The sequence below is a fragment of the Gopherus flavomarginatus genome, chromosome 8, assembly GCF_025201925.1.
Source record: "Gopherus flavomarginatus isolate rGopFla2 chromosome 8, rGopFla2.mat.asm, whole genome shotgun sequence".
Lineage (NCBI taxonomy): Eukaryota > Metazoa > Chordata > Testudines > Testudinidae > Gopherus > Gopherus flavomarginatus.
In genome coordinates this window covers 5,737,845-5,758,700 of record NC_066624.1, presented here as the reverse complement: position 1 = coordinate 5,758,700, position 20,856 = coordinate 5,737,845, and the positions used below count along the sequence as shown (strand labels likewise).

General features: G+C 42.5%; 1 protein-coding gene across 1 annotated transcript; it reads right to left on the bottom strand.

Annotated features, from left to right (window-relative positions):
- Positions 1–547: 547 nt before the first annotated feature.
- Positions 548–17,528, bottom strand: CD40LG (CD40 ligand). The gene is made up of 5 exons (XM_050964865.1): positions 17,317–17,528; positions 13,716–13,853; positions 9,774–9,819; positions 7,718–7,783; positions 548–2,915 (listed from the first exon to the last, which is right to left on the bottom strand). Exons 1-5 carry the CDS (start codon positions 17,470–17,472, stop codon positions 2,545–2,547), a joined length of 777 nt encoding a protein of 258 aa, XP_050820822.1. The 5' UTR covers positions 17,473–17,528; the 3' UTR covers positions 548–2,544.
- Positions 17,529–20,856: the final 3,328 nt, after the last annotated feature.

Here is a 20,856-nt window from a genome sequence, read left to right as displayed (position 1 = left end):
CACAGAACAATCTGTGAGAAATAACCATCCAGTGGTTCTACCGATCCTTGTTCTTTAACTGGCTAATAATGGCTGACAACCAGCTAAGGTACATATATTTCCATACTACGTAGTTATTGCACAGAGTCAGTGTGAAGAGAATTGTACGTAACTGCACTCTGATTGGCTGAGATAATTTCACTTTTCCACTTCCGTCTGATGAAGAGTAACTTTTGCAGGAGGAAGAAGTTATGCAAAAAAGAGAGATGGGAGGAAACTCATACAGAAAATACACAGGAAATACATGGATAAAAGAAGCACAGGCATATTGTGTATGGCAAGAGAGGAAAAGTCAAAATCCCTGTCAAACTGCAAGAGTACATATAATGTTGAGTGTCATGACTTCAGTTAGGAAAGCACATACAGTATCCTGTAGCGTAAGTGCTCAGATGATACAGTGATGGGCAACAGTACAGAACTCTACACTAGACCCCAAATCAGAGTGGCAAACTCTGGCATATTTTTTAAAAAATGCAACCACGTTAAAAACTATACAAATGAAATTTTATTGGTTAATTTCTAAATGGTTTGTTATTTGTAACACTACAGTATGCAGAATTCTACACCAACTGTTGTAGCGAGACTGCAAATTAGCTCAGTGCTGTGATGTGTAAACAATACAGCACTTCCTGTTTAGCACTTCAGAACTCAACATTCAATACTGGGGCTCCAACATTACTGAACAAACATAACAACAGTCATGTTTATTCCTTGCATACTTTCTATTTTTCAATGTAACTTTGAGTTGTTCCCTCCCTTTGTCCATTAATATAATACAGCTTTAATTAAATAAATAATTTTTACATAACTCAAACAAAAACATTTCACTGACTCCATTCTCTAACGAAGTTATGCCACCAACACTACATATAAACTTATATTGGCAGATTCTGAGCATGCCTCCCATTGACATCTGTAGGTACAGCATCAGGCCTTAATTCCACAGTCACTGGTATTGGTGTGTTCTGCATGTAAAGACTACTGCCTTCCATCCCAGAGATGGCTACATATTGAAGATTGGGCAAGTGACCATGCTATGCTATATGGGCCAATCTTGCAATCTTTACTCAGGCAAAAATTCTATGTCCCAATCCTGCAACCCTTATACAAGCAATTTTATTTACTTCAACCAAGCTACTCCCATGAGTGAGTACTATTTGAGTGAGTCAGAGTTCCAGGATCAGGACCCTTAAAAGTCTCTTGGTTTTTGGGATCTTTGGATGCAAGGTGCTATGTAACTGTCTTAATTTATTATGGGCTGGATCATCCTCTCTCACAGTCCATGGGAGGAAAGTCTCGGGGAGAAAATCTCAGCAAGGACATCCCATATTACCCATTGTTCCCACATGAAAAAGGCTCTGGGGCCTGTCCATAGAGGTCCAGTCCCTTTGCACCAGCTATGGCCCTAGTGACACCAATGGAGCCTCTCTAACAGGACCTACCCTGGCAGTGCTAGCCCCAAAATGTCCAGGGGAGGCGCTACACAATAGATAATACAGCTTGGAGGTGTATCATAGGACTGGACAAGGGATCCTGCCTGGTCTAGCCTTCTGCCTTCTCATTTCTTCCTCTAGTGCGGAATAAGGGCCAATGGAGGAGGACTGTCCAGGGGGCCTGGAGAGAAGGGGTCGTGGTACCGGGAGGGTGGCTGAAGCTCCCTTTCACATGGGTGTGGGTTGTTCCATGAGCAGTGTCCCCTTCATTCACAAATCTATACAGGACAGTCTAGGCCTGTGGATGAAATTCACCCTGGGGCAGAGGACTATTTACATCTCACTGAAGCCCTGTTCTGAGGACAGGAGTGGCACATGGACCTTGTGCAGGCCCTTCTGCTCCAGAGTGAATTTCACCCAGTGTGAACAAGCCCCAGCAAATATCACATGATTATAAAAGGTACAAGTCTCTGCTGATTGTATATTGTACATATACAGAGATGAAAAGAGGGGAGACTTCAGGTGAAATATACGATTTAAATGGTAAATATGTGTCATTGGCAGTTACAGCTTAAGGATGGCAATTTGCTGATTGTTTTTTTCCTAGAGAAGATATTTCTAAACCATTAAAGTTTTTCCATTGTTACTTTATAAGCAGATTGAAAAAGAGGTACATATAATCTATCTGACTGGAGTCCTCTGAGAGATACATAATGTTGTTTGGAAAGAAACACTCATATTATGTTCTACTAAATAAGCATATCCACTCTGTCAGACAAGTAATAGCACACAGGGCATGGAAGGCTTAAATACATATGATACAGATGTGTACAGACATTCCACAATGAGTAAAGGTGAGAACAAAGTGCACACAGTAACAGCTCCAAACTTTGTTCTGTTTCTGTTCTAAGGGCTCATTCTGCCCCAGTTAATAAATAACAAAATATACAGAACTAAATACAAGAAAACTAAAGATGCAAAGGAACATAAATATTGGAAACCAGGATTCACTTTGTTCAACAAAGTTGGGATGGGGCCTCCTGCAGTTCTGTTCTTCATGGCAGGTCACTTCTCAATAGAGTTTAAACATACCAAAGTATGTGTTTCCATGATCATAGTTCACTTGAGTCGAATCTGTCACATTAACAAACACCATGTCACCTTTCCGGAGTTCAAACACTCCTCCCAGGTGAGTGGATTGTAGGGCACAGTAAACACTGGATGAGCTGTGTGTATCCTGTCCCTTTAATAAGAGCCGATCAGTTTCTGATGGTAGGTTCAAATAAATAAACACTGTAAATGGCGCCCCAGGTGCTGTCTTGGTGCAGAAGCTGACCTGGGAGTAGATGTAGTAGAGCCCTTCTTTTTCCACCTTCAATGTCCCTCCTTTGTAAGATATCAGGTTGCTCATAGGGGCATACCCAGTTTTCTGCCATTGTAAAACTGTGGAGGGAAAAATATCACTTTTGAGTTGAATGAGTCAGAAATCACATTAGGAAAAAAAAATACCATTAGAACATTTCGTGTGAATGGAATCAGTCCCACCCCGAATCTCTCTTGTCTGTTTAGACTGTAAGCTCATTGTGGTAAGAACTGTCTCTCGAAGTGTATCTACAGCATGTAGCAAGATAACTGCTCCCCAGCACAGCTTCCCAGTCTCCATCCTGCCCTTGCCCAGATGCTCCTCCTCTGGGGCTATGAGCGCTGCCCACAGCACAGCACAGCACAGCCTCCCTCTTTCTGTGCTCCCTCTTCCTGCTCTGGGAGAAAGGGGATCCTTGTTCTTCATGGCAAGTAGTTGTATCAGTTGTCATCAGGATTCTCTGCAGCTTGAGGTCTTCAAACCACAATTTGAGGACTTCAATAACTCAGACATAGGTGAGGGGTTTGTTATAGAAGTGGATGGGTGAGTTTCTGTGGCCTGCATTGTGCAGGACAGGGCCGGCTTTAGGAAGTGCGGGGCCCAATTCGAACAGTTTCGATGGGGCCCTGGCAAGTACGATTTAAACAAAAACAAAAAAACCTCACACATGTAAAACACGTGGGGCTTGTACTCACCGGGCGGTGCTCCGAGTCTTCGGCGGCACTTTGGCGGTGGGTCCTTGACTCGCTCCAAGTCTTCAGCGGCACTGAAGGACCCGCCGCCGAAGTGTCACCAAAGACCCAGAGCAAGTGAAGGACCCGCTGCTGAAGTGCCGCTGAAGACCTGGAGCGCTGCCAGGTGAGTAAAAATTAAAAAGGCGCCTGTAGCTAGGGACGGGATTCTCACTGGGTGCGGGGCCCTCTTAGGTGTGGGGCCCGATTCGGGGGAATTGGTGGAATAAGCCTAAAGCCGGACCTGGTGCAGGAGGTCAGACTAGATGATCATAATGGTCCCTTCTGACCTTAAAGTCTATGAGTCTGTGAGGTACAAGCGGATGGGAATTATTAGAGCTGGACTGGGAGCTCTAGGTGGATATTCTGTCCTTCCCCTCTGCGCTCTAACGGGATCCCAGCACTAGAGTGGCCTTTTGCCCTGCTGTGTTATTTATACACAGGAAGGAAGTTGGGTTTTTTTGGTTCTTAACCCACACTGTCCCCTCTGATTGACCTGGTGTGTGGCTTAGCATTTGGCCTTCTTTACGCAGCAGAGAAGTAGTCATGGTTATAATACGTTTTGCTACAAATAATAAACACAAAAAGGCAGATTCTCAGCTGTGTAAATGGGCATAGCTCCACTGAAATCAATGCAGCCTTCAGGGGCTCGGGCATTGCCTATGAGAGGAGCTGACTCATAGCCATGAAGAGTCCCTCTGAAATGAATGATTGTTTTTATGTTATCAGGTGTGTTCAACACCCAGGTGCTGACATTTGTTTCTGACCTGTACCCTGTATTTAGATTCCCCCTTCCATTGCCCTCTTCCAGCTACTGAAGAGGGTGAGAATCAGATGAGGAAGTGTAACATAAACTTGCTGCAGGTTTCACTCTACAGTTGTAGTGGGTGCCTCCGAGCCTAGCAACTTATGTACCATAAATGTTCTTGTGGCAAGACACAAATCTCCACCAACAGCAACTGCAGCACTATCTGCTGCATGCCAGGCTGGGCTGTTGTGTGTGCACCAGTTGCCACAGCTAGTGGGGGTGAGTGGAGGTGCCAAGGACATTTTCAGAGTACATCCTTACTCAGGTAAAATACCCATTAGATCAAAGAGAGCTGAGCAGAAGAGCACAGGAGGGGCCTTTTCTTGGCTGACTTATACAACCACCTTGAGCATCGTCAAATAACTAAACTAAAATAACTAAAAACCCTCTCTAATTTAGAACACGAAATATGACAAGCAATCAGAGTACACACCTACACAGCCTGCAGCAGCGAGTATCTGGGCCCCAGGCTGCAGACTTGGTCTCACACTACAGCACTAAAAACTGCTGTGTAGATGTTGCAGCTTGAGCTCTGAAGCCCACCCTTCTCCCTAGGCTGCAGAGCCTGAGCTTCAGCTGGAACCCTTTGGATATGTCTGCCCAGCAGCTAAACGCTCATGGCTGGCACCTGCCAGCCAAGAGGCTTGCAGGGCTTGGGCTGCAGGGCTGTTTCATTGCTGTGAATATTTCTGGGCTCAGACTGGAGCCTGGGCTCTGGGACCCTGTGAGGTAGAAGGATTCTAGAGCTCAGGCTCCAGTCCGAGCCCGGAAGTCTACACAACAATGAAACAGCCCGAGCCCAAGTTGGCTGGCACAGGCCAGCCATGGGTGTCTAGTTGCTGTATAGACATACCTGATCCTGTGCCCATTGAAGTCAATTACAATGTTCCCATTGACTTCTCTAATGCAAAATCAAGTCCTATTGAAGTCTACCGAGCAAATACTCATTTTCAACTTTAAATTAAAAAAAAGTCTTGATTTTTTTTCCTAATAGGAAAAAAAGAGTGAGAATCAGGTAAGGAAGTAGAAAATAAATAACTAAGGTTTTTGGAAGTTTGCTAGACCTGATGGAGTTCTGAGAATGGCATTACAGCACAGAGCAGAATTTAAACACTCACGGTCTGTTCTGGATTTAGGGCACACAAATAATCCCATTGATGGTTATGACTGTTCCAGAGCAAGCTATGTGTTGAGTGACCCTCTATAATCCAGTGAAGAGAATAGAATGAACTCCAGCTTCAGATATTAATATGAAAATAATATCCAGTATCAGTGTTTCTGATTACCTCACAAAAAACCCAACCCTGGAGAAACTGAAATACCATTCACTGCAATAGGAGCAGGATGGGTATCTTGTCCTTTAATAAGAAGTTCTGTTAGTGAAGGAATAATTCAGCATGGGATCTATACATATGCATGTTACCGTCTTGTTTTCTTTTTCCCTAATGGCTGAGTCTAAGCACTGAGTTCCAGCCAAACTAGTTCATTTCTGAGTTTTTGTTAGTTTACATGATAATATCAATAGGATTACAGGGAGTTTTTTTGTGATTTTCATCTGATACTAAGGTTTCCCCAAGGCTATGGGTTGAGCTATAAAGTGGAATAAAGTCTGTGTGAGTTGTAGCGTCAGAGATGGAAAGAGCAATTTCTGTTTACTGGTAGTTACTCCAGAGTCAATCGAAATGTGCTTAGGTTTAGAGATTTTTACCAGATTATAGGTTTGATCTTGCAGACGCTTACTCATACACCTTTGCTCTTGCAGGCTGTCTCCTGGGCCAGGACTACTCTAGAAAATTTACCTATTGCTGACAATTAGTGCAGCCGAACCAGTGATGAAAATGGTATAAATGCAAGTGTAGACAGGACCACAACATATTGAGCAGTTTCAGAAAACTGTTCTAGGTAAATGTAATTGAGATGGTACAGAACATGGCTCTGTGGTGTCTATACATTCATTATAGTGACTAAGGATCTGTCTACACTACAGTTAGACACCCGTGGCTGACCTGCAACAGCTGCCTCAGGCTCGTGGGGCTCTGGCTAAGGGGCTGTTTAATTGCAATAGAGAGATTCAGGCTCAAGCTACAGCTTGAATTCTGGGACCCTCCCACCTTGCAGGGTCCTAGAGTCTGGCTCCAACCTGAGCCCAAACATCTACACTGCAATTAAGCAGCCGCATAGCCTGAGCCCCGCGAGCCTGAGTCAGCTGGCACAGGCCAGTCATGGGTTTTTAATTGCAGTGTAGATATACCCTTTAAAGCCAGTGACCATCAGCGCCTTATCTAATGAGTGTTCTCACTGTTGATATCAAAGGTGAGAAATTTTAGGGGAAATGTGGAGACAGCCTTGAGAAGAGTGAGACACTTTGCATGACTAAGGACTACACTCATGACGAAGGGTTTGCAGGACTAGGCCTTATTTTGCCTATGCCATGGGCTATTTCAGATTCTGCATATGACGAACATTACCCTTCACTTAAACCAGCCCTAACCCTCTCCGCTCACAGCTGACCCTGACAATCCCTGGTATGATGCTATTCTTCGTTTAGCATTTTTCTTGTAAAATGACCACCAGAAATAACCTTACAAAAAGCACACACATACACATATACCACACACACACTCTCTGCAAAAGGCACACAATCCTTGTAGGCATCCTCTGACATGCCCTACAAGATCAAATGTATTTTAGCCAGATTGCAGCAGGAGAGTGGTCCATTTGAAAACAATGACATTATTTCCTTTTCTTAAAGAAAATTTATTATTTATTTCTAGGAAACATGATATTAAAAAACACAGAAAACAACCAGGAATGAAGCAAAAGGAAAAACGTTCATTGCAAGGTTTAGTTTATGTTGTCACCAAACTCCTATGCTAGAATTATTGTCTTCTAACTCTCTGTAGCCCTTCAATTACACTTCACATAGGACCAAATTGAGCCCACCTTATTCAAGTGCATTGACCCAGTGGAGTTCAGTGGGCAGATACGCATGAGTAAGGCAAGCAGGAGTTAGCCTACATGCAATATCATCATACTCAAGAATAATACTCTACATAGTTACCGCTGTGTTTGATTCCCTGAAGAGCAAAACCCCACACAGGAAAATGTGAGCCCAGGGGCTAGAGCAGAAGACGGGGACTCAAGAGATCTGAGTGCTATTCCTGGCTCTGCCACTGGCCTGCTGGGTGACTTTGGGCAAGGATTGACTCCTGGGAGACTCCACTAGATATGCCCTCCCAATTATTATAATAATTAGTATGATTATTTCACCATTTATAAATCCCAGTTTCCTTCTCCACCCCTCTGATTTGTGAATAAGGTCTGGCAAAGCTGAGTTCCTTACCTGATACTTTCTTGGTGCTGTTTTTGAACCCCATTAGGTGAGCTGAAATTGGTTGCTGCCTGTCATCTGCAATCAAACAAGGCCAGTGATTTATTCATGTATTTATCCTTATTCATTATCTTGGACGGTACAGCAACTGCCCTGGACGCACTGTGCTGTGTAATAATATTAAAGTACACAAGAGCCAGAATCATCAGGAATGATTTTAAAAAGCCCCATCCCTGACAGAAAACTTCCCTGTCTAATAGAGTTAATGGCCCCAATCTTGCAATGAGCCCTATGGAAGCAGCCCCCTGTGCCCATGCTGAGACCTGCAGGACCAGAGCCTAAATTAATATTCAGTCAAAAGTCTGACCAAACAAAACCTGTACAAATTTCCATGTGTACAAATGCAAATTCGAGCTTTGATGGGCACAGCAAGATGGGGACTTTCCGCTCAGAATGCCTTGCTGCTGCCCTGAAAGGCACTGACAGCAGAGACATCTCATCAAACGTCAAATGTAAGGTTCAAATGAAGTGACAGATGGTGCATTAAATAACCAACTCCCAGACCCTGAAGGGCTTGCTGGCATGCTGAATTACCAATAGGTTTCTTGTGGGGCACACAGTGTAAAGGTGTTATGCGCTCACAGAAACCAGCCTCACCCAGACAGTAGGATGCTGTGTACTGCAGCAACTAACCACTTCAATAAGCCTTACCCTAACACCCTCTGCTTGAGGTGAGCAGGGAATGTCTTCACTGCAGAGTTAGCTCAGGCTCTGACTCAAAGGTTGCCCCTAACTCCCCTCCCTTCCACAAGCAAAAACCCTTTCACCCAAGTTTGATGGTGCTTTCACCCTGGGTTAGCTGGGCTGGCTGGGGGTGATGGTTAGAGCCTGGATTCCACTTTCACTCGGGCTGGTAATGTTCCCACTTTGCAGAGAGGACACAGGCTAAATCACTGAATGCTGATAGTCCTCCAATGCCTTCCCATAATTCCCCATGTGCCTAGAAGGACAGACAAATCCTCCCACAATTTACTGGGAAAAAATTATAGAGTGGCTCAATTTACTGCAGTGCCAAGCATTATGAGATGTGCCCCCAGCAGTCCTAGTTACACACATGGGTCAGTGTAGCATCAGTGAGGATGCAGTAATACAGGCATAGCTTTGCTGTGTGGCTGCTCACATCTGAGCTAGACTAACTTGAATGCTCGGACTCAGGTGCTAATCACCTGGGCTAACTCTGCAGTGAAGACATTCCCTTATAGGAGCCCAGTCAAGATATGACAGATGCACCAACAGGAATCCATCAGGCAGGACTGTAAAATGCACACCACCAATAAGTATTTACATGTATGCCACCTTGACACTCCTTCTGTATATGCTGTGTTTCAATCCTCCCTTTGGTTGCAGGTGTACAGCCCCACTGACTTCAAAAGGGCTTTAACTCGCTGGCTTTAATTAGCAGCAGGAACTCTTCAATTTGTTTGGTATGAACAATGGCCTCACACAGATGATGGGCATACAATACATAGTAAATAGTTGGTAAAATATTTTCTGCCTACGTAAACTGAAGGATTAGCTGCATGGGGGCACTGGCAGAACAGTGCTTCGTTACTGGCTTTTATACCAGCAGATTTAGCAATTCAGCACTTTTTGGTCACTTTCCTGGCAAGCACTTTCTATTCTTCTGACATCTTATCCTTCTTACGTTAGTAGAGATGTTCTGCTGCCTCATGCTATCATGATATAATAGCATTGAAAGAGCCAGATGCTGAGCAAAGGATGCCTCAAATCTTGTTCCAAAATGACACTGTAAAGCTAAAGTTTGCCAAAGATATTAAGATACTGACTCTAGACCTTCTGAACCATAAGGAACAAAACCTGCTACATGGGAGCGTTGCCATTGACTTCACTGGGAGCAAGATCAGGCTCCAAGCACAGTGCAGGCCATTCCCAGATTTCCTATGTTATCTTTGATGTTTTCAGTGATGCAAAGAAAATTGTCTCTTGACAGACCTAGTTTCCACTTTATTTCGTTTAGTAAAAGTTTCCAGAATATCAAGAAATGTACCTTTTTGCATTTCAAATTTTGCATCATCCTTGCTGACTTCTGTATCCTAAAACCAGAGCGTTAAAAAAGGTTATTCAGAGATTTGAAATCACATTTAATTAGTGTTCCAAACATAGCACATCTCATCCTACAATGTATGTGTGATAACCAAAGGTATCAGAATAGTACCCTTGGAGTTATCTGTGACCATATAACAATATTCATAGTAAAAGGACACCAGCATAACTAAGAGCAGAGTTTGACCTCTAATATTTTAGATTTACATGAAACTTATCATCCTAAAGGATTGCAGGGCCGTACGAAAGGAAAGGCAGCAAATTCGGGGAGCTAGAGGGTAGGACAGCACAATGAAAAATAGTGGCAGGGGGAGGGAACCAAACCTTTACTCATATGTAAATATCCATACAGAGCAAAACAGTTTGACCCTAAAGGTTAATCCATATTAAACTGCATGTTATTCCTTTTGTCTGACAGGAGGATGAAGGGCTGCTTGCATTTCAAATCAGAGGCCTAGAACACTAAGGCATTCCCTATCTACCAGCCTCATTATACAGTAAAAATTCCATGAGTAGAAAAAGATTGGAGAATAGATCACCCCTTTTTGTTCTTCTGGCAACCACTCTGACCTTGCATTAGCAGAATCAATGTTAGTACATAAACAAAGCATAGCACTTGTGGGGGACAATACAGTGCCCCTCCAACACAAATACCCTACAAGTGACATTGGTTATTACTGTTTGGCAAGGTTTGAATAAAAGAAATTGACAGCTCATCATCATTGAGTGTAATCCTCTCGGTTCTCTCTAGTGCCTGAACTACCTTATCAGTGTTTCTGAGGTATGGAGAGAAGATAAGATAAATATTTGAGAAAGCAGAAAGAAAAATGCCAGTAAGTTCCCATTTTCATCAACTGTGTTGTGAAATCTTTTCTTCCCTTCAGTGCAGCCTATTGGAATTCATTTTTATGGTAAGCAGTATTTTTCATTGCTTTGGTACAGCAGATATTTAAGACCTACTACTGACCTCATTTATTCCTGTTCCCCAGCACTGTATTCAAAAGATGTTAGTGAGGTTACAATTTCGCCCTGAGAGCTCTTTGGCTCTCGGTTCTGGGATACCTATCACCAGAACTTGTGAAAACAGCTCTGCTGAGGTCATGTGCAGCAGAGTTTTGACTTTCCATTTGTAGTTCACAATTTAAAGAGCCTTTGATTTTAGTTTTTATATTATTAAAATGCTGTGACAGGAAAGGTGTATTTGAAAACACTTAGAAGAATGACTGTACAGGGCAATTCAAGAAGTGTGAGGCTTTCCTAAAAGGCTATAGCATAGAGCTGCAATGCTGGTCTCCTCCAGCTCATACACGTGACTAGAGGGTATTCAGAACTGATGAGGCTGGTCGGTTTCAGGCATGATTTGCTTTATTAACTAGAGCCTGATTGAAAACGTTCGGAAGGACTCTCATTTGACTTTGATGGGCCCCTGATGGGCCTGCCACCAGAATCCACTTAATGCAGGTAGAAAATGCCAAATTATTATATTTACAGAACAGAATAAACACTGCTAATTAATTATTCCAAGAGAGAGGCAGATTGAGGGCACATTCCCCTAGTCTGACACCAATTCAGAGTTCATTAGCTGGTTCTCTTCACCTATTCTATCCACTGGGAAATGCCAGAAGGAACTTACTGACTATACCAAATGGATCCTAGTTAGTGCCTCGTCAATGAGCTCATAGTTAAGTACCTGAATTTAAAAAAACCTATGATGATCTGTGTCCATGTAGCTAATATCAAACATCTGGAGCCCTGTGCTAGCTTAGATCTGTGCGTGGAATTCTCATTAACATTAATGGCACTGCGCTTCCATGCGCAAACCAAGGACTGCGTAACATAAAGCGTCTATGCTCGAGCAGAATTTAGACTCAGATGTGCTATGCACACTGTTCTCACGCATCTCGAACAACCTGCTGCCTTGCTTCTTCATGAATAGCAGACTTTTTTCTAGCTGCCAAACAGTATGTGCTGCACCTCACCCCCAGAAATCAAAATGAGCACAGTGTCTGGGCTCAGTTCTCAAGCGCTTTGCAACTTGTGTAGTCATTGACACCTGTGCAATGTGGGTGTAAAAACACTACCAAATCTCACACTAGTGACAGCATTTTACACCCACCTTCCAAAGGTGTCAGTAAGGTGCAAGACAGTGGAGAATCAGGCCTTCTGCGCACTGTTTAGCACACAGGGTCAGATCCTACCAGCAGCCCACAAATGGAGCTCCCTCCAGTTCTGCATGAAAGCTGGCATCAGAGCAATGTTAATGAATCATAGGACTGGAATGGACCTTAACAGGTCATCTAATCCAATCTCTGCACTCATGGCAAGACTAAATATTATCTAGATTAGTGGTTCTCAAAGTAGGGCCACCACTTGTTCAGGAAAAGCCCCCGGCCAGCCAGGCAGGTTTGTTTACCTGCCGTGTCCACAGGTTCAGCCGATTGCGGTGCCCACTGGCCATGATTCACTGCTCCAGGCCAATGGGGGCTGCGGGAAGCAACGCGGGCCGAGGGATGTGCTGGCCGCCCTTCCTGCAGCCCCCATTGGCCTGGAGTGGTGAACCATGGCCAGTGGGAGCTGCAATCGGCCGAACCTGCGGACCCGGCAGGTAAACAAACCGGCCTAGCCCTCCAGGGGCTTTCCCTGAACAAGTGGTGGCCCTAGTTTGAGAACCACTGATCTAGACCATTCCTGACACGTGTTTGTTTAACCTGCTTTTAAAAATCTCCAATGATGGAGATTTCACAACCTCCCTAGGCAATTTATTCCTGTGCTTAACCACCCTGACAGTTAAGAAGTTTTTCCTAATGTCCAACCTGAAGCTCTCTTGCTACAATTTAAGCCCATTGCTCCTTGTCCTATCCTCAAGGGTTAAGGAGAACAATTTTTCTTGGATACAATATGAGATCAACTTGCAGGGCGTCAGCTCCAACACTCCCACTAAGCCGATGAGAGTTAGGGTTTCAATGTCCTGAGTGTGGTACTGAGAACACAACCTCTTGTGTACCCTTTTGTAGCTACTGTCTTGTTTGTTAAATAATGGGTGAGATTGTTGTTACATAATGTAACTCATTTTAATGTAAAAAAGAGCAAATATCGTGAAGGGCTTAGAGTGACCCAGTATTTTGTCATCTATATTTTTCATGTTTGGCGCATTGCAAATATTGTTCTGGATAATGTTACTCCTGTGTAATAATTATGATGTGTTAAGTGCCACTGGTATACCATGCACTGAGGTGCTGGAACTAGGAGTGCAGGAAGTGTGGCACCACGCCTTGGCTTGAAGTGGTTTCCATCATATACAGGGTTTATAGCTTTGTTCAATGGCTTTTAGCTTCCCCTCTATAAACATTGTTCCAACGCCACTGCCTTGCACTATATTTAACATGGAGGAGACATGATCCGAGCCCTCTGGAGCTCACACTCTAAACAGACACAGTAACTGAACTCCAATATAATTGAGCCTTTCCTATACCTTTGTCTTCAGTACATGATAAATAATGAAATCTCATTTTATCCTATGCCTGTTAAAAGTTTCATTCAATGCAGACGATTGTCAAACTTTCTAAGACAAACATTCCATTGTCAGCTGGAGCAGATTATGTGAGTAAAATTACCCACAGGTATTTGTGTTTGTACAATCAGGCTCTATAATGTTTGTTTTAATGGGCCAGATTCTGATCACACTTACTTTATAATAATTCTATTTACTTCAATTGAGTTATTCTGAATTTAATTCTAGTTAAAATGGGATTAGAATCTGGTCCAATATGTGGAAGTGTACAAATATTACTTTTTAAATACAACTTTGCAATATTGTGTGTGTGTACATACATATGTGACATTGCCAATCTTTATCAGCCTCTTTGTTTATTTAGTAGCATCTTACCTTGACTAGCAGATCCTGGAATCTGTTTATGATCTCCTTACAGTCCAATAATGATGAGCTCACACCTTCTGGTTTCCGACATTTTTGTATTCTTCGGAGGAACAAATAATCTTCTTGTAAGCTCAACTCCTGTTCCAACTGTCAGTGAGATAATAGAGAGGGTAAACAGAATGCTAGAGGCCAACAGACAAAAGAAAATAAACTCACTGTATTCTGAAACAACGTCTCATGAAACAATAGATCCCTACACCATACCTCAAGCGCCCAATCCTGAAGTCCATACTCAAGCAAAGTTCCCATTAACTTCAATGGGAATTTTGTCCCTAAAATGAATAACAGCAATTGAAACTTGCTCTCAGATCTTTTGTATTAATTTTAGGGCTGTCAATTAATTGCATTTAACTCATGTGATTAACTCAAAAAAATTAATCACAATTAAAAAAATTAATCATGATTGATCACACTTATAACAATAGAATACCAATTGAAATTTATTAAATATTTTTGGGTGTTTTTCTACATTTTCAATATTGATTTTAATTACAACACAGAATATAAAGTGCACAGTGCTCACTTTATTTTATTATTTTTATTACAAATATTTGCACTGTAAAAATGATAAAAGAAATAGTATTTTTCAATTCACCTCATACAAGTACTGAAGTGCTATCTCTTCATCCTGAAAGTGTAACTTACAAATGCAGATTTTTTTTTGGTTACGTAACTGCACTCAAAAACAAAACAAACTTCAGAGCCTACAAGTCCACTCAGTCCTACTTCTTATTCTGCCAATTGCTCAGACAAACAAGTTTGTTTACATTGGTGGGGGATATTGCTGCCTGCTTCTTATTTACAATGTCACCTGAAAGTGAGAACAGGCATTGGTATGGCACTTTTGTAGCCCATGTTGCAAGATATTTACATGCCAAATATGCTAAACATTCATATGCCCCGTCATGCTTTGGCCACCATTCCAGAGGACATGCTTCCATGATGATGATGCTTGTTTAAAAAATGATGCATTAATTAAATTTGTGACTGAACTCCTTGGGAGGAGAATTGTATGCCTCCTGCTCTGTTTTACCCGCATTCTGCATATATTTCATGTTATAGCAGACTCGGATGATGACGCAGCACATGTTCATTTTAAGAACACTTTCACTGCAGATTTGACAAAACACAAAGAATGTACAGATGTGAGATTTCTAAAAATAGCTACAGTACTCGACCAAATGCTATCCAAAATCTGAAGTGCCGTTCAAAATCTGACAGGGACGAGGTGTGGAGCATGCTTTTAGAAGTCCTAAAAGAGCAACATTCTAATGCAGAAATTACAGAACCCAAACCACCAAAAAAGGAAATCAACCTTCTGCTGGTGGCATCTGACTCAGATGATGAAAACGAACATGTGTCAGTCCACACTGCTGTGGATCATTATTAAGCAGAACCCATCATCAGCATGGGAGCATGTCCTCTGGAATGGTGGTTGAAGCATGAAGGGACATATGAATTTTTAGTGCATCTGGCACATAAAATCTTGCAATGCCAGCTCCAACAGTGCCGTGCAAACCCCTGTTCTCACTTTCAGGTGACATTGTAAACAAGAAGCAAGCAGCATTATCTCCTGCAAATTGTAACCAATCTTGTATGTTTGAGTGATTGGCTGACCAAGAGTGGATTGAGTGGATATGTAGACTCTAAAGTTTTACATTGTTTTATTTTTGAATGCAGGTTTTTGGGTTTTTTTTACATAATTCTACATTTGTAAGTTCAACTTTCATGATAAAGAGATTGCACTACAGTACTTATATGAGGTGAATTGAAAAATACAATTTTGTTTTTTACAGGGCAAATATTTGTAATAAAAAATAAATATAAACTGAGCACTGTACACTTTGTATTCTGTGTTGTAATTGAAATTAATATATTTGAAAAAGTAGTAAACATCCAAAAATATTTAAAATAAATGGTATTCTATTGTTTAACAGTACAATTACTCGCGATTAATTTTTTTAATCGCTTGACAGCCCTAATTAATTTACATTTTTCCCCTTTTCAAAAGGCAGAAGGTGAGATTTCATCAGTTGCTCTAGGTATCTGTGTGTGAATTTTGATGAAGAGCTTGATTCTGCCACCCTTAGTCGTGTAGAGTAGAACCTTGAATCGGTAAGAAGTCCCACTGAAATCATTGAGGCTGTATTGGGATGGAGGAACACAGACTCCTGTGCCAATACACATTTCAGTGATTGGAACAGACTTCTGCATGATCTATGCTAGTGGATCCAAATGCAGGGTCAGACTCACTACTCATCATGAGTAAGGGTGGCAGATTCAGACTCTTTCTATGGTGTACAATTGCATTTCATCTTCTTTTAGACCAAAACAGTCGATGTCATAACTCGGAGAAGAAATATTTTGTTGTGATAACTAGTCATTACATTCATTCAGACAGACTGTGATGCTTTGTTTCTCTTGAGTAGTACCATACTGCACAAGTAGTTATATTCAAATCAGTGGGACTACTGCATAGTAAGGTACCACTCAAGGTGGGTACAGAATTTACAAACTAATCCTCTGCATGCAAACTAACCCAGTCTTAATCTTCCAGACTCTTTTGCCTCTTGTACTTTAACATTTGGAGCCCAGCTCTACATTCCATGATTAGGGATCAGTATTAGCTCATTTAAATTTAAATTATAAATGTGCAAAAATCTTTATTTTTAATTTCAATGAGAAAATATTGTCTGCATGCCTTTTAAGGAGAATACACTTTATTTTATACCCAATTCGATTGTTTTGCTTGATATATGAAGCACAGCTGGCTCACTTACTGTACATCATTTCTTTTAATACCCAGTTCGGTTGTTTTACTTGATATATGAAGCACAGCTGGCTCACTTACTGTACATCATTTTTTTTACTTGACTAAAATTAGTTTTAGGCAAGCGACTATAAGCATAGCATAGTCTGGCTGCAGTTTCAATAAGGGCAAACTTGAACAGTTTTGAAATTTTGAATTCTTTAAAAAATATTGTTAGAAGCATGAAGCAGAATAATTTGGATTATGCTTATTTAAAAAAACTCTACTCTCCTAAAGTGAAACTTACTATAAAATTATCACAGGCAAATATTTAAAAGGCTTTTGAAATCTCTTCCTCTTGCTAGGTATCACTGTAAAGTTCAATACTGCTGAATCTAAAATACTATCACAAAATAAAAGATGTCACCTCACTCCCGATGAATCGCATAGAATAATTGTCAAACTGTTCAAACCAACCCAACAAATATATCATTCTACTGTCACTGTATTTAATCTGATAAAATAAGCAGTTTAGTTTGATATAATCTATAGTGCCCCTTGCTATGCTATTATCATTTTGTTAATTAAAGTGGAAAACTCTTCATGACAACGTATCTTTTATTAAGTGGAAAATTAAGGCATAAACAAGAAGGTTTACGCGATAAATGCTGCTTCTATGTAAGTGCAACTATTTGCATTATTCTGCCTCATTTTCCGCTGTTGTTAATTAGTTTTCTTTGAGCTAAATATAAATCATTGTTAGAACCAGTCCATTTAACATGATCATATTTCTAACCTTACCTTATCCAGCTTCATGTGAAGATATAAGCAAAAAAGTACAGTCCCAATAGTCTGTGCTATAATAAATACAATAAGAAAACACATAAAAGTTTTCATGGTGTTAGGTGAGCTGGTACTGATAGGTCGAGGTGTCGTTGGACTATAAGATTCGTTCATTCTCTGTTCAAGTGGCTGTGGCCTCCCCTTCAAAAGCAGGGTGCAGGAGCAGCATGAGAACTGCCTCGCTAGCACACTACTCAAGATAGTTAAGGGATAGATAGTTGTGACAACCCACACTTCCTGGAAAAAATCCTTCGTAGTGGGTAGGTTTGTTCATTACCATCTCCCACAACAAAAAAGGGTGACTTGAACTTTCTTTTTTCATTCACTTCCATACTTTTTCCTATTGTTCTATCAGAAGTCAGTTGAATGTTCTTATTCCATCTATTCATACTTGCCTAGCAATGCTCCAGAAAAGAACTTTATTTTTTTCCTACTGAGGACAAACATTTCATGGCTGATGGCTTCAAAGAAATGAGGAAAACAAATCCACAAGCAAAGCTGTTGAATTTCAGTGTGGAGAGTAAAAGACTGGGAAATAGTCAAACCAACACACACAAAAAGTCTTACTTTAATTTTTGTTTTCCTCAGTGAGGAAAGATGGGACCTAGATAGGACTCGGGAGATGTGAGTTCAGTTCCTGGCTTTATCACAGTCTCTTCCTTTGTGACCATGGGCAAGTTGCATAATCTCTCTATGCCTGACCTCACTGTATGTGAAAATGGGGGGTAATAATACTTCTTGTATCTGCTTTGATGGTCTCTCTTTAGGGCAAGGAATGTCTCTTACCATGTGTTTGTACAGCACCTGGCAAAATGGACTGCCAGGCTTGGTTGAGGCCTTTATGTGCTATCATATCAACAGCCATAGTCTTGGGTTCTACGTCTTCTAGTATCGATTTACTTTTATAGCCAAGTTTTCAATGAATCTTCTGACTTTATGGGATGGCAGAGTTGGCCTTAGGGAAAATGGCATCCTGAGTGAACTTGTATTTTGGTGCCCCAACCTCTGCTGGCTGCCTGTGCTCCTCACCCATCGCCCCTGGCACCCACTGCCTCTCTGGGCTCCCCACCCCTCCCGTCATTGCAGGGCCCAGCTGCCTCCCCTCCCCATTGCCCCAAGCTCACTTCTGCTGCCTCAAACCCCATGCCCACCCTGTTTCTTGCCTCTTGACTATGGTGCCCTCCTGTCACAGCACCCTGGGCGGTTGCCCACATCACCCACCCATAAGGTCTGCCCTGTGTGACAGAATGTCCACCCCACACAGGTCTGAAGGGGTTAAATTAGGCCAATTGACCCAGGGCTGCAACTGGAGTAAAGCCCAGGTGTACTCAGGCCTAATTGCTGATGATGTCCAGCTGGTAGAGGACTCAGCCAGGTTTATAAAGACAGGAAGTTGGCTTCAGGAAGAAGCTGTGGGGGAAGTAGTCTGTAGTCACTCCCTCAGAGAAGGGAGGTGTATTTGGGGCTATGATGCCAACTAGCCTGTGGTTGCTCCCTGGGAGGAGGGAGTTTGGGCTGGTAAGCCTAGAGCAGAGGGGTGCCAGAAGGTAGAGCTGGGAAGTAGGAAGGAGTCATGGGGAACAGCAACATGGTCTGGGAGCGTATAGGCCACCTTTGCTGGAGAATGGGTCCCTGAACTGGAACCCAAACCCGGGTTCCCCTACCAGCCACTGGAGGAGTGACACAGTCAGGGCAGTGAAGGGAAGACTGCCATTTTTATAGGGAGGGACTTTGATATCAGAAGGGATGGGCTATAATGACCTGGTTGGAGGGCTGAGTCATGAAGGAGCACTCTGAGTCCAATAGAAAGAGAGACCATGGGGCGAGGAACTCACAGAAGTGGGCATCAGAGCTGGAACTAGCTAATCCCCAGAGCAACCAGAAGGAGGTGCTCCAGTGGTGAGTGGACCCGATGACACTTGCACAATTAGGTGACAATCCTGCTCACATTGAAGTCAGTGGAAGTTTAGTAACTGAATTCAAAAGACCAGGTCTTTAAAGAGAGACAGTACTTTGGAAATCCAGTCCCAACTTTTCAATAATCTGAGGGCCAAATCTTGGAGTCCTTGCTCAGGCAAAACTCTCTAGGCTTTTCACTGAGATCTCCAAGAAGAGGGGCAGTCCCCCCCACCTAGGTATGGAGAAGCTATCCACAAGCATCACCTTTTTACTCCCGCTGTCTTGGGAGTGAAAGCATTGACGAGTGACCTCATGCTGTTGCAAACTCACTGGCCATATTCCTCTCCTTTCCCTCCACCCCACCCCATCACCTGATGTGGAGAGAGCTGTTATAGAGCAGAGACTCTTGGTATCAAGATCCTTGCCATGATCTTTCTGCAACTTGACCCATTTAGGGAGCAACCAAAGCTCATGAGTGCTAGCAGTTGGGAGAGTGGGATCAGCACTTATCGTGAATAACAAGCCCTCTATTCGTAGAGAGGAAAGTTGGTCTCATGGTTAATGCACTGGCCTGGGATGCAGGAAATCTGCATTCATTTCTTGGCTCTGCCATAGACTCCTTGTGTGACCTTGGACATGTAGATCCAAATGTCACTAAATTTCTCTGGGCCTCACTTCTCCAGCTGTAACAAGGAAATGGTATCCCTTAATTTTCTGTCTTGTCTGTTTAGCCTGGAAATCTTTAAGGCAGAGACTGATTCCTAGTATGTGTTTGTACAGTGTCCAGCCGAATAAGGCTTTGGACTGAGTTGGACCATTTCAGCACTGCTGTAACAAAAGCATGGCAATCCTGTGGGCTCCTAAACCATTAGCAATTAGTGGGATGGAGTGTTCAGATTTTGTGTGGTAGCTGAAAGTGGATCACACCATCGCAGAGAGGCAGGTCTGCAGTAGCTGTAATATGGGATTAGCAGTTTGCAACATAAATCAAAGGGTTAGATCTCTTGTTCAGGCAGCAATCAAACCATCATATAAAGTTGTTAAATGCAACAATCTTATCTGATGTGCACATGGCAATTAAAGAGCCAGATCCTGCGGGAGCTTGAGTGCTAGCTGTGAAGTACTGAGTGCTGCTCCACTCGCATTGACTGCATTTGGAGTTGAGGATGCTCAGTGCCTTGCAGGGGTGCTCAGCACCTTGCAGAACTGAGCTCGCAGCTTCCTGCAGCTATACACCCACTCTCCAGCATCCTGTCCTGTGTGGTTGGGGAGCTGTTTGCTGCAAATGCAAATGCTGGTAAGCACAAGTACCAGTGCCACCAACTCAGTTTGACCTTGGGCAGGTCACTGAACCTCTGTATCTAAATTTAGGATCAGTAAAATGGATGCCCTAATACTGCCTGAGACTTATCTCATATGAATGTAATAGAATAGCAGCGGAAGGCTGGCCAGCCTTATGGTTAAGGCACTAGCTGTGGACTCGGGAGGTCTGCATTCAGTTCCTAGCTCCTCCACAGATTCCTGCATGACCTGAGGCAAGTCCCTTATCTCGGGGTTCCCCATTGGTAAAATGAGGATTATTATCCTTCTCTATTTAGA

Excerpts from the sequence above, each read along its gene's own strand:
- CD40LG (XM_050964865.1), bottom strand. The coding sequence starts at position 17,472 with ATGAACGAATCTTATAGTCCAACGACACCTCGACCTATCAGTACCAGC. Across the intron at positions 9,820-13,715 it reads TCCAGGATCTGCTAGTCAAG|GATACAGAAGTCAGCAAGGA; the intron begins GTAAGATGCTAC and ends CTCTGGTTTTAG. Across the intron at positions 2,916-7,717 it reads CAGCACCAAGAAAGTATCAG|TTTTACAATGGCAGAAAACT; the intron begins GTAAGGAACTCA and ends TTCCCTCCACAG.